General features: G+C 33.6%; 1 protein-coding gene across 7 annotated transcripts in view; it reads left to right on the forward strand.

Annotated features, from left to right (window-relative positions):
• CHD1 (chromodomain helicase DNA binding protein 1) overlaps nucleotides 1-12,315 on the forward strand; it is a 55,715-nt gene that overhangs the window by 26,905 nt on the left and 16,495 nt on the right. For all 7 annotated transcript variants that reach the window (XM_090132473.1, XM_090132472.1, XM_090132476.1 and 4 more), the window contains exons 17-30: nucleotides 1,495-1,647; nucleotides 2,071-2,142; nucleotides 3,860-4,009; nucleotides 4,576-4,724; nucleotides 4,986-5,082; nucleotides 5,162-5,257; nucleotides 5,713-5,889; nucleotides 6,043-6,203; nucleotides 7,438-7,479; nucleotides 8,933-9,063; nucleotides 9,445-9,583; nucleotides 10,312-10,462; nucleotides 11,438-11,560; nucleotides 11,887-12,024. In XM_090132473.1, coding sequence (XP_089988599.1) covers nucleotides 1,495-1,647; nucleotides 2,071-2,142; nucleotides 3,860-4,009; nucleotides 4,576-4,724; nucleotides 4,986-5,082; nucleotides 5,162-5,257; nucleotides 5,713-5,889; nucleotides 6,043-6,203; nucleotides 7,438-7,479; nucleotides 8,933-9,063; nucleotides 9,445-9,583; nucleotides 10,312-10,462; nucleotides 11,438-11,560; nucleotides 11,887-12,024 — 1,779 coding nt within the window. The remainder of the gene's footprint in view (nucleotides 1-1,494; nucleotides 1,648-2,070; nucleotides 2,143-3,859; nucleotides 4,010-4,575; nucleotides 4,725-4,985; nucleotides 5,083-5,161; nucleotides 5,258-5,712; nucleotides 5,890-6,042; nucleotides 6,204-7,437; nucleotides 7,480-8,932; nucleotides 9,064-9,444; nucleotides 9,584-10,311; nucleotides 10,463-11,437; nucleotides 11,561-11,886; nucleotides 12,025-12,315) is intronic.

The following is a 12,315-nucleotide window of genomic DNA, read 5'->3' on the forward strand; positions in this document are numbered from 1 at the left end:
TGCAGCTGAAATAGTGGGAGCAATATGAATGGAAATTCATGTAACTGGCATTGATACACCTGCAATCTGTGTCATAACATAAAGTTATCAGCAGAATGTTTTATGCTTTTTTTGTAATCTGATATTGTTTTTTATATGCTTGAAAATGAGTAAAGTGAGAAGAAACAAAAGTAAGGAATATCAAAATCTGTCTGATTTTCTGTTGTTGTCACAGATGAAAATTAACACTACCAAAATTAACATTAGCAAAGATGGATTGTGATTTTTTTTTAAGTAAAAATTAACTAGAACTTGTACCAAAACTGTTGGAAAGTACACAACAATAGACATAAGGAATGTTGTCAACAGTGTAATTTATATCAATATATATTTTTTTCTGAATATCTTTTTATTCCTGTAATCTTTGTATTTGTAATTTAAATAGATTTTCCCAAAAATACTAGTTTATACAGTGACAACTTGTGATTACAAGCTCTTTTATTTTATGCAGTATTTCTTAAAGGCAGAAGCTGTTTTGTTTTCAAGTTGGCACACTCTGCTGCCAGCTGATCATAATACCATTTAGAACTGCTCAAATATTATATCTATTAATTGCAGACTTCAGACAGTCACTTCTTTGCTCCACCTTATTAAATTTTGTCAGCTCTTACTTATGGAGGACATATCCTCGTCTTTTCTGAGCTAAGTAATAAAAGCATCTCACTCTGAATTTTGCCTTCTCCAGAATTATGTCCCAACCTAAAAAGGCATTAAATTAAAAGCATTAAATTCCACATTTGCTCTCTGTTCCCAATATTCCCAAAGGAATTGAGAAAGCTCAGTGGGGTAACCCGCATAAAGTCAGTTAAGCTCCACGAACAGCAGTCCTCTCACTGTCTTGCCTGAGAAACTTGATTGACAGGCTTAGTTTAAAGATACTTAGAGTTTTAAGCAGCAGCGCTCATTTCTTTTTAAAAGATGGGAAGAAAAGAAGTCAGACTTCAGTATAGGTTTTTCTTAATTTGGTTGTTATTTTTGTTATCAAATGTTAATTTTTAATTGGCAGGAAAGAACCTGTGCCTACACACTAGCTGCTCAAATTTGGAGGCCAGGTTATTTCTTTAATATTTTGACAAAACATTAAGATGCCACTTAATGAGCAGAAGCTGAGAAGTGTGTTCCTCTTTATTTTATTTTTATTTTATTTTTTTGTCTTCTTTTTAGTGAGATAGTGTCCTTTTCCAGTTAGAGTCAAGTAAACTAAAATGAGAGAAAATTTAATGTTAATACTGCGTAACAGTAAATCTAGCTGTGTACTCTTATTACAACTGAAGATGTTTTTTAGTTCTAGGACACTGTACATTTTATAACTGTGTGTTATAATGAATGTCAGAATGGCTCTTTTTTTTTTTCCCTCCCACATCAGTAGACAGGAAAACAAATGAATAACTAAACACCTGCGATGTTTGTTAGTGATGAGATGAATTGATTTTGTAATCCATATTTCTTTAATAGCATTTGATACGTAGCAGTGGGAAACTAATCCTTCTTGACAAACTACTGATTCGGCTGCGAGAACGTGGCAACAGAGTTCTGATTTTCTCTCAGATGGTGAGGATGCTGGACATCCTAGCAGAATATCTAAAGTACCGCCAGTTTCCCTTCCAGGTAACGATCTCGGATAATAAGAGGTCTTCATGCTGAACTTAAGAAAAATCATGTTTTTACTCTGAGGGTGGCAGAGTAGTGGAGTACATTGTTCAGATGTTGTGAAATCTCCATTCTCTGTGATACTTTAAAGCCAACTGGGCATGGTCCTGGGCAGCCTGCAGTAGCAGAGCTTGCTTGAGCACAGACAAGATGATTTCTAGAGGTCCTTGCTGGTATTTCAACCATCTGTCATTATCTGTTCTTTAGCATTTTGCTTAAGAAAAGAAAGCAATCTTGAATCTAAAAGATTTTGTGAAGGAGTGTTATCATTCCTTCTTTTTGTTCCTTCACATTACTGTTTTATCAGTTGAGAAGTCAGGTTACTGTGATGGGTTTATATCTAAAGAATTACTTTTAGACTGTAGTTTTCAATCTCTTTAGAGACTTGATGGATCAATAAAAGGGGAATTGAGGAAGCAAGCACTGGATCATTTCAATGCAGAAGGATCAGAGGTATGGTAATTATTTTTTCCTAATTTGATTTTTTTCCCAAGAAAAATTGTATAAAAATAAATTAATGACATTGAATTTTACACATCAGTAAGATTGAAATTATGTAAGGTCTACAATTTATTATTATTTTTTATAAGATTAGGTAGAAAATGCATAATTTATGAAACTAGTATTTAATGAATTGTGTAGTTGTAATATTTTTATATTCTTTTCAATGCCCTTTGTCAAAGTAGTTTTAATTAGTACTGTACTGTAGAAATAATTCAACTCTTTTGCACTGTAAGATATAACATCATTTACAGAAATGCTGAACTTAAGTCTTTAGCACAAAAAGCATCCTTAAGCAAATAGCCAAACTGAGTTTTGTATGATGTACAACCATCTTTAGTTGCTTTAAATATGTTATCTTTCTTTTTATGCCACCTACTTAACGTGCCTTGGAACAAAAAAAGGAATAACTGATTTCTAACTGTTCTTTGTACCTTACCTCTGAACTTATAGTCATCTCTGTTATAGCTTTTATTCATTTATTTATTTTAAATGTGCTAAGGGGTGTCTAGCTTGTTTAACACTCCTAATATGTGGGCCATCAATTTGATCAGGTGTTGTCCTTTTTTTTTGGTGATGGGGAGTGCTGTTTTTTTCTTGGTAATAGGATTACATTTCTCAGTTGCTGATGAGTTTCTGTTTCTGCTGGCAGGAGGGAGGACTTAGCTCAGTGATGTAAACTTCAGACACCTGTAAAATACAAGTTTACTTTTATCTGGATTAAAATTTTTAAGCTGTCATCATAGACAGTACCTCTGTCTGAAATCTGTGCAGTTTACGGTGCAGTTTTTGAGGTGAAGAAGAACCTAAATGTCACACAGTTTTCAGGAAAGGAGGTGAATTCCACATTTACACAGCAGCAAAATTATGTTTTCTGTTTTATTCTGAGTTTCTTTCCAGAAAAAAAATTATAAAATTAAAAAAAAAAAAATATTAAATTTTAAAAAAATTATAAAACTCCATTAATGAGCAGTGGTCTTCATGGAAATGTGTAGCATAATTTCCAGGACCCGTTCCTTGGTTTGTTGCTGTTCGTTACATTTGTTAAACTGAGATTTTTTTTCCTATTTTACCTTCTCTTGAATTTCATATCCTATTTTATTGTACGTGTCAAGTTCCTTCTGTAGTCCCTCGTGGTTACTCTACCTAATTCTGTGTCATCTACGAGCTTTATCATCTCATTATTCATTCCATTTTTATGCTCTTACAAATATGTTGAACAACAGTGACCCATGAAGAACAGTTCTACTTCCTGTCCCTTGACTTAACCAATTAGATTTAGGCTCAGGTATCTTTCCTACAGTGCCATGGCTGCTTAGTTTTCTTAAGAGAGGTGGGACATTGTAACTTTGTTGCACACAAGGCTTTAAGAGCAGGAGGTTTGTACTTGCATTTGTTTGGGTTTTCCTGGTTGGCATTTATCTTTTGGGATGCTGCTGCCTTTAAACCACAGAGGAGCAAATAGTAATATCTACTGTAATATCTACTGTAAATAGTTATCAAGATTGGCTTTTTGCTTATAGAATCTTCCCTTAAAGAACAATTATGGAATTGAGAGTGTGTGAGTCTGTTGTCTGTGCCACAGAATGTACAAACAAGAGTCATTATGCTTCTTTCAAGAATACTAAAACTATGATGTATAAAACTATTTCTTGTTTTATGATTGCAGGATTTCTGTTTTTTACTGTCTACCAGAGCTGGAGGATTAGGTATTAACTTGGCATCTGCTGACACTGTAGTTATATTTGATTCTGACTGGAATCCACAGAACGATCTGCAGGCACAGGCGAGAGCTCATAGAATTGGACAGAAGAAACAGGTACACATTCTGCTCGAAGCTTCAAACTTGAAGGATGATTCCATACATTAGATGTCAGCTGTCTGTGTGGGCCATTGCAGTATTTGCGTGTTTTAAGAGTAATTAATAATTGGATGGGTGTGTTCAGAAATGTTAATAAATGCTCAATTTTTATTCAGTTTTTAAATTTCCTGAAATGGAGACAAAGTATGGCAGCAGTGAGGTATGGATGGAGGCTGGAGAAAAGTTCTGGGTTTGCCTGTCTAATCTTCATTGGCATCATCAGGTGCACTACCCTTAGTAAAGTATTTCATAGTTCAAGTTTCTTTCTTGGAGAGGACATGACATAATAACCAGAAATATAACAATTTTGTGTATAGCAAAAATTGTGGCTAATCACTGAAGTTAATAAGAGAATAAGAGACAAGTCTTGAGTTTATTTCTCTGTTTTTTAAACTGCTTATGTGAAGACATGGCAGTATCAGTGAAAAAATATTCGTGTGTGAAGCCAGTCAACAAAATTAAAAAGATAAGTAGATGAAATTTAGATTTCTCTTTGTTGTTTCTTAATGTTTTGAAATATACAGGTTAATATTTATCGGCTAGTAACAAAAGGATCAGTAGAAGAAGATATTCTTGAAAGAGCCAAGAAGAAGATGGTGCTAGACCATTTAGTAATTCAGAGAATGGACACAACAGGAAAAACTGTTTTGCATACAGGTTCTACTCCATCAAGGTACATTTGTGTTATCTTATACATCAATTTACATTTAATTGTATTTGACAGATAAGTAAAAATGTCAATTTCACTGATTAATAAAAGGCGAAACAAGGTTAAATAAATAAAAGCTTCAAAGTGTATTGTCTTAGTAGATTTTTGTTTCTATACTAAGTTTTATTTATCAGTAAAAAGAATGCTTAACTGGTTCATGATTAAAAATATATATATATAATATTCTAAAATAAAATGGTTTTACTGAAACATTTTGTATTTCAGCTCTACACCTTTTAATAAAGAAGAGTTATCAGCAATTTTGAAGTTTGGTGCTGAGGAACTTTTTAAAGAACCTGAAGGAGAAGAACAGGAGCCCCAGGTAGGTAGATTTTAGAGACGAAACAACCAAAAATATATATGAATTATTTAGTTGTAAAGAAAATTTTCATCTTTTTCAGGAAATGGATATAGACGAAATCTTGAAGAGAGCTGAAACTCGGGAAAACGAGCCAGGTCCATTGACTGTAGGGGATGAGTTGCTTTCACAGTTCAAGGTATAGCTCTGTCCTCCTGCTCCTGTCATAATCACTTTTCTTTATGAAAACTACATGATGCTCTGCATCTGTTAATTCTGAATTTCTTTCTAATAAAATGTCTTTTCATCTCTACTGTCTGTGCAAGTATTTAAAAATGTGAAATGTGTTACTAAAATAAGAAATATTTATGAATGTGTTACTGACCACAATTCTGGGTTGGTTTTCTTAATGCCTTTGATGGTAAGCAGCTGTGGTATTTTTAAACACAGCCTTAATTGATGACTTTTAGAAAGTGCTTTCAGCCCTGTAGTATACTTGAATGCCATATATTTTGTATTATTGGTTAATAATATTACAATGTGGGTACAGTTTATAAATGCATAAAATATAGAACTTAGTTTCCCTAAAATACTAGCAGATAAGTCTTATTTAAATAAAGCCATGTATTTACTACGTATGTTCTGATATATAAGGTGGCGAACTTTTCCAATATGGATGAAGATGATATTGAGTTGGAACCAGAAAGAAATTCAAGAAATTGGGAAGAAATCATCCCAGAATCTCAGCGGAGAAGGATAGAGGAGGAGGAAAGACAAAAAGAACTTGAAGAAATATACATGCTCCCGAGGATGAGAAACTGTGCAAAACAGGTACCTCTGTCTTGTGTTTTTATGTTGATATTTTCATTTGGGTTTTTGCCTTTTTTTCCCCCTTGTCTGAATTCATGTTTTTGTCAGACTAGATAAGTCTTTACTATATGTGAGTTATTCACGTAGTTTTGAATTCTTGTTCTGAAATTCCAGATCAGCTTTAATGGAAGTGAAGGAAGACGTAGTAGGAGCAGAAGATATTCTGGATCTGATAGTGACTCCATCACAGAAAGAAAACGGCCAAAAAAGCGTGGGAGACCTCGAACTATTCCTCGAGAAAACATTAAAGGATTTAGTGATGCAGAGATCAGGCGGTAAGATACGGGGTGCTGTGTATGTTTGTAAAGGGATCAGACAGGTGGTTTTTTTTTGTTAGTTTTGACTATTCTAGAGTTCAAAAATACAGAAAACAGCTGATTTCTCTCAAACTGATTAGAAAACTTCCTTCCTAGACTCTTTTGTACATTTCTACATTTTGTATCTTTTGTTTTCTGTGGTACTGACACAGTGAATTATTGTGTCAAAAATGAGCTCAATTTTGTGAGGAGAAAACTAGCTTGGAAGATACATTTGATTATCATGAACTACTCGTAATTCCTGCATCTTCTGAGTGCAGCAACTTCAGAAAATTGTCCTGCAACAGGTGATCTTTTTACATGTGCAAAATATCTATTTCCCATTGTTTTATTCGAAAGTTATAGAAGGGATATGTATATCTCTGTGATGAGAAATGCAAAAGCTTGAGTGGGTTTTTTTTTCATACTTGTTCATACTGTAATTGAATTAATCTAATAAGGGGCATTTTTAAAACAAAAAATACAAAATCCTGTTGGAGAAATGAATATTATACACTTCCTCCCATCATAACGATGCTAGAAATTTTTTTTTTTACAGGAGAAAGAATTGTTTTACTTTACCTTTATGGCTTCATGAAATGATTCAGAAATTTAGGTTGCTCACATTTCTTTAAAATATTTTCTATCTTTCAAAATCTTTCACATTATAATAATAACCCCTAATAATCCTTTGCAAATCCTTGTTGCTTTTTTGTTTCAGTTAACAACACAGCTAGTTGGTTATCGTTTTGAAGCTATTCATGTACTTGCAACTTGCATTTTCATTTCATTGCCTTTTTATGCTGGTATTTACAATTTCTTTCCATCACTTATTTTTTCAAACAGCAGTAATATTTTTTATCTTTTATGTTGTATTTTCTTATTTTCTATTTACCAGAATTCTACATTTGTTTTTGATGGCTAAAGACATCTAGTTGCTGAATTTTGAGTCAAGTGAAAATACAGTAATAAACGTTCTTAGGGATAAATAGTATAAATTGTACCTTCTCTTGTTTTATTCTTATCAGTTCTTAAACCAAATACTACACTGACTTTGTGTAGATTATCTGGATATTCTAAACTGCCCTAGTCTCTCTGGTTTTGAATTTAAAAAAAATCTTAGCATAATCCTGTATGGTCAGTTCAAACGGTTTAAAACTAATGTGTTTAATTAAGCGTACATTGAAACTGCAAAATCATTTTCTTTTACTAGGTTTATCAAGAGTTACAAGAAATTTGGTGGCCCTCTGGAAAGGTAAGCTTATTTAATTAAAATTATATAACAACTTGGAACCTTGTTTTCATTAAAATGAGAACAACATACCAAGAAACCTTAGACTAGAGAGAAAATAATGTGCGTAGTCTTTTAATTTGACTATAGTGCAACTTTGGCTTAATGTCTTTCCTTCTGTGATATGTGTTCAGATAGCTACACCGGAAACCTTTCAGTTTTGCAGGACTGCTTGCTCTTTTTCTTTGTATTTTACTCATCTTTTTGCTAAGCTTCTTTAGTTATAGGCATTCAGCTGTCGTGTTTGCGAGCCTGTTGAAAACCTGCTGATTTATTCAGTGTGATTGTCAAAGTTACTTTTCCAACTTAGTTTTAAATTTTCTGCATTATTCCATTGTTTTGAGAAAAATCTACCATCCTTATTGTCGTGGTTTAACCCAACTGGCTTCTCAGCACCACACATTCACTCCTCCTCTTCTCAGTGGGATGTGGGAGAGATTAAAAAAAAAAAAAGAAAGAAAGAAAAAGGGGAAAAAAAAAGTGTGAGTTGAGTTAAAAAAAAGTATTTAATAAGATAGAGAAAAGAAAAAGAATAATAGAAAAAAAAAAAAGAATACATATATATACCTTACATACACACTCACATATATGTACATATATTATATACAAACATATATATATATATATATGTATGTATGTATGTGTATATATATATATATATATATATATATATATATATATATATATATGTATGTATGTATGTATATATAAATATAACAAATGATGCACAAGCAGTTGTTTACCACTCCCCAACCAATTCCCAGCTAACCCAGTCTGTGCAGCAGAAGAGAGCAAGGTAAACTCACAGCCCCTTTAGAGGTCCTTCCTCTTGTTATCATGCAGTGTGGAATATCCTTTTGGCCAATTGCAGCCAGCTGCCCTACTACTGTTCCTTCCTAGCTCCTTCACTGCAAATTGCCTTGGCTCCATACAACACTGCTCAGCTATAAGTATATAAACATATAACAGACCTCTGTTATCAGCATTGATTTTCTCCTAAAACCAATACGTAGCACTGTATTAGACACTTTGAAGAAAGTAGTTCCATCCCAGCTGAAAATAAGATATTTCTGTTCCTAAAAAATATTTGTAGTCTACATGAGCCTATTATTTGCAATCTTTATGTTTTTTTTTTAATGTACAATAATGGAACTAAAAACTATAGTTCTTCTTATTTCTTGTTATATTGTCTTCTGATACCTGAATCACTTTTATTTTTGATTGTTGTAATTCCTGTATTCTTTTCTTTAGCTTTTTTTTTAACTATATGCATCATAATTTTACAATAATTACACAAGATAGCAAGTGCAGGTGACTGATAACTTAAATGATCATTTCTCTAGTGTCAGAAACTGAAGGAGTCATTCACAAATACTGAAGTGACAGAGCTATAAAAATGTTAATTTTTTTATTACAGGTTAGATGCTGTAGCTAGAGATGCTGAGCTAGTTGATAAATCTGAGACAGACCTTAGACGTTTGGGTGAGCTTGTACATAATGGATGCATTAAGGCTTTAAAGGACAATTCATCTGGACAAGAAAGAGCAGGTACAGTGTGTTTGGATGTGTATGTCGTGCAAAATAAGAAGTGTCAGGAAGTCTAAATTATTCTTGCAGTGTGATCGTGCCAATAAATAGTTGTGTTAGGGGAAAATACAAATATAAATGTTAGCATGGATGATTTTAAATAATGGGTATGGTGAGAAAATAATTTTTTCCTTTCTGTGTGTGAATTGTCACTGTGGTACGCAGTACATTTTTACAGTACCGTGAGATTTAGAATTAATTTGTTACTCTTTGACAGACTGAGCATCTGGAGCCTAATTGGACCATTTAGTTAAGAAACTAGCAAACTTGCTTGTTTTCTGAGTCTTTCTGTAAAATGCATGTAACAGCTAACATCTTAATACTCTCATCATTTGTTTTTAGGAGGTAGACTTGGGAAGGTTAAAGGCCCAACATTTCGAATCTCAGGAGTGCAGGTGAATGCAAAACTCGTCATCTCTCACGAGGAAGAGCTGGCACCACTGCACAAATCCATTCCTTCTGATCCAGAAGAAAGGAAAAGGTAATTTCTTTTTGTAAAGGAAGTCGTCATGTAAAAAAAAATTTGGACTTCGTCTGCTTTATTCAGACAACTGTAACTCAGAGCACACTGTGATTGTGTTCTACCTCCATTCCCTGTAGGGACTGGCTGCTGCAGCAACCTACTCCATATTAGTTTTTCTTTCTTCATTCACTTCACAAGTCAGCACCAGCTTTGGTTTGTGAATTGCATTTACTGAGGACTGTGTTTGATTTTCATAGTAATCCAAACTAGAAGTCTTGCTTGCTGAGTAGCTGTTGTGTCATCACTGCTTGAGGGAAAATAGTGTCTGTCAAACTGCAGCAGATGGTAACTGATGGTAGTAGTTACGACTCAGAACTGCTTTTGCTTTATGCATCACTGTTCTTAGATTACCCATATATTTAGTCAGCAGTTACACTTAGATGATGTTTTATGCTTTTCTTCATGGTTAGCTAACTGTGGTATAACCCAGAGCCACAGACTAATGTATTTGTTCTTCACATTGTAATTTTGATCAGCTTTAAAACGTATTTCAGTGCTGATTTAAATAAATATTTTGTGAAAGTGTTAAGGAAATATGGTAGATACACAGATTGATTTCCTGAATATAAGAGTACCTTAGTGGTGTAAGTAGGTATATTTTCTCTGTTCTTAATGTGTTTCCCTCTCACTTCCTATGTTCCAGTGGTAAAAATCCCTTATTTGTCTTTCTAATTTATTTCTGCTAGATATGTCATCCCATGCCACACCAAGGCTGCTCACTTTGATATAGATTGGGGTAAAGAAGATGATTCCAATCTGTTAGTAGGCATCTATGAATATGGCTATGGCAGCTGGGAAATGATAAAAATGGATCCAGATCTCAGCTTAACACAGAAGGTACGTCACCTATGGCATTTTATCAAGGACTTCTTTTGTTTATGAATAACATTAATAACAATTACAAAAAGTGTTTATTTTTTGGCAACTGAAATTGATAAGATTTTGTATGTCTGTAGTACTTCTACATTTCTGAAGTTTGGTATGTTATTAGATTTTAAGTCTTCAGTATTCAACTGAAGCATGCCATCTTACGGTCAGTTATGCTTCCTTATTTCTGTGTGTTTGGGCGTTTTTCATTTGAATTTTTTTTTTTCTGTCTTTTGCTATTGTAGATTTTTTTGTTGTATTTGTCTTGTTCTTGAGCTTTTGGGAAGGAGCTTGTACTAGACAGAGATTTTGGTTGGTTTCTTTGTCACCGCTTAATCCCAACATTCTTCAGTTGAAACTTTTCATCGTGGCATAAAAATAGCCATCGTCACACTGCAGTATTCGAGTTGTTGCTTGGCAGTAGTGCACAACAGATTTAGGAAAAAACTGGGCTGTTGCAAACAACCGGTAGGGATTCAAGGAGCAAGGATTGCATCCAAATTTGTTTAATAATGATTTCTACTTTTGCCTTCCATTAATTTTTTGTTTTATGATACCACACATCTATGCTTTTTGTGTCCTGTAATAATGAGTTTTGCATTTAGAAGGTGCACAAGGCAGAGACGAGTTCTGTGGTAGAAAAGCACAGAATTTCTTAGGTAAATAATGAAAGTGGAAACAGAAATCTAAGGATAGTTTGAGTTTGTTCTGAACTCTGTGAGCAATTTTGAAGCCTTTGTATTGGCTGTGATTAGAGAGAAATGAAAACATTTAAGAAATTCTCCCATGGCTTTCAAGCATGCTGACATATTTGCTTGACACAGTTGAAGTGGAAGGATTCACCATCCTCTATGAAGATTTTTTTTGTTCTGAGTGCTCTAAGCTAGCATATTTGAAAAGTTGATAACGCATATTCACAATTCATACTACCAATGTTCTCCTTAGATTTTACCTGATGATCCAGACAAGAAACCCCAGGCAAAGCAGCTACAGACCCGTGCAGACTACCTCATTAAATTACTGAATAAAGACCTTGCAAGAAAGGAAGCACAAAGGCTTGCTGGTGCAGTAAGTAAAATTTGGCAAAGTAATATACTTACAGGGTTGTGAATAGAACTTTCTTATTTTTTAGTTCTCTTTTTTACTTTTTGTAGTGTTTGTATTCATACTACAAGAGATGAACATAGTAAATGAATTGCAACTGTATCTTGTATGTTGTATATCTTATTTGTGTGTATTCTCTGCTGTTGCTCTGTGCTTTGTCTACAATCCAGAGAAAAGTGATGATTGTTAGTGGCAAGAAATAAGATTAAAATTCTGTTTGATGTAATTCTGCAATTATGGTGAGGAGGTATTTGTCAGCTGATGTATTAAAAGTACTAATTTGCATTCAGGGCAATTCCAAGAGAAGGAAGACAAGAAGTAAGAAGAATAAGATAAAGGCTTCAAAAATAAAAGAAGAAATAAAAAGTGATTCTTCACCACAACCCTCAGAAAAATCTGATGAAGATGATGAGGAGGAGGATAACAAGGTAAATATCTTTCATATTTTAAAGATGCTAGTAGCAGTTCATATTTTATTTTCTGTTTGATCTACTAAAAACAAAGCACCTGAATGGCCTCTTCTTCCTATGGCTGCTGTTGTTAATCAGTACAGTCACATGGAATTTAAGAATAAACCAGTAGATAAAGAATTATGACAAGTTTTCCAAATTATAAAATAATTTTTGTGGTCTTCTGAAAAATAACATTGTTTAACTTCAATGTTATTTAAATACCTAGAGTTATTTAAATTCCTAGCATCTGCTAGGAATGTAAATCTA

The sequence above is a fragment of the Phasianus colchicus genome, chromosome Z (genome assembly GCF_987193195.1).
Source record: "Phasianus colchicus chromosome Z, bPhaCol1.hap1.1, whole genome shotgun sequence".
Classification (NCBI taxonomy): domain Eukaryota; kingdom Metazoa; phylum Chordata; class Aves; order Galliformes; family Phasianidae; genus Phasianus; species Phasianus colchicus.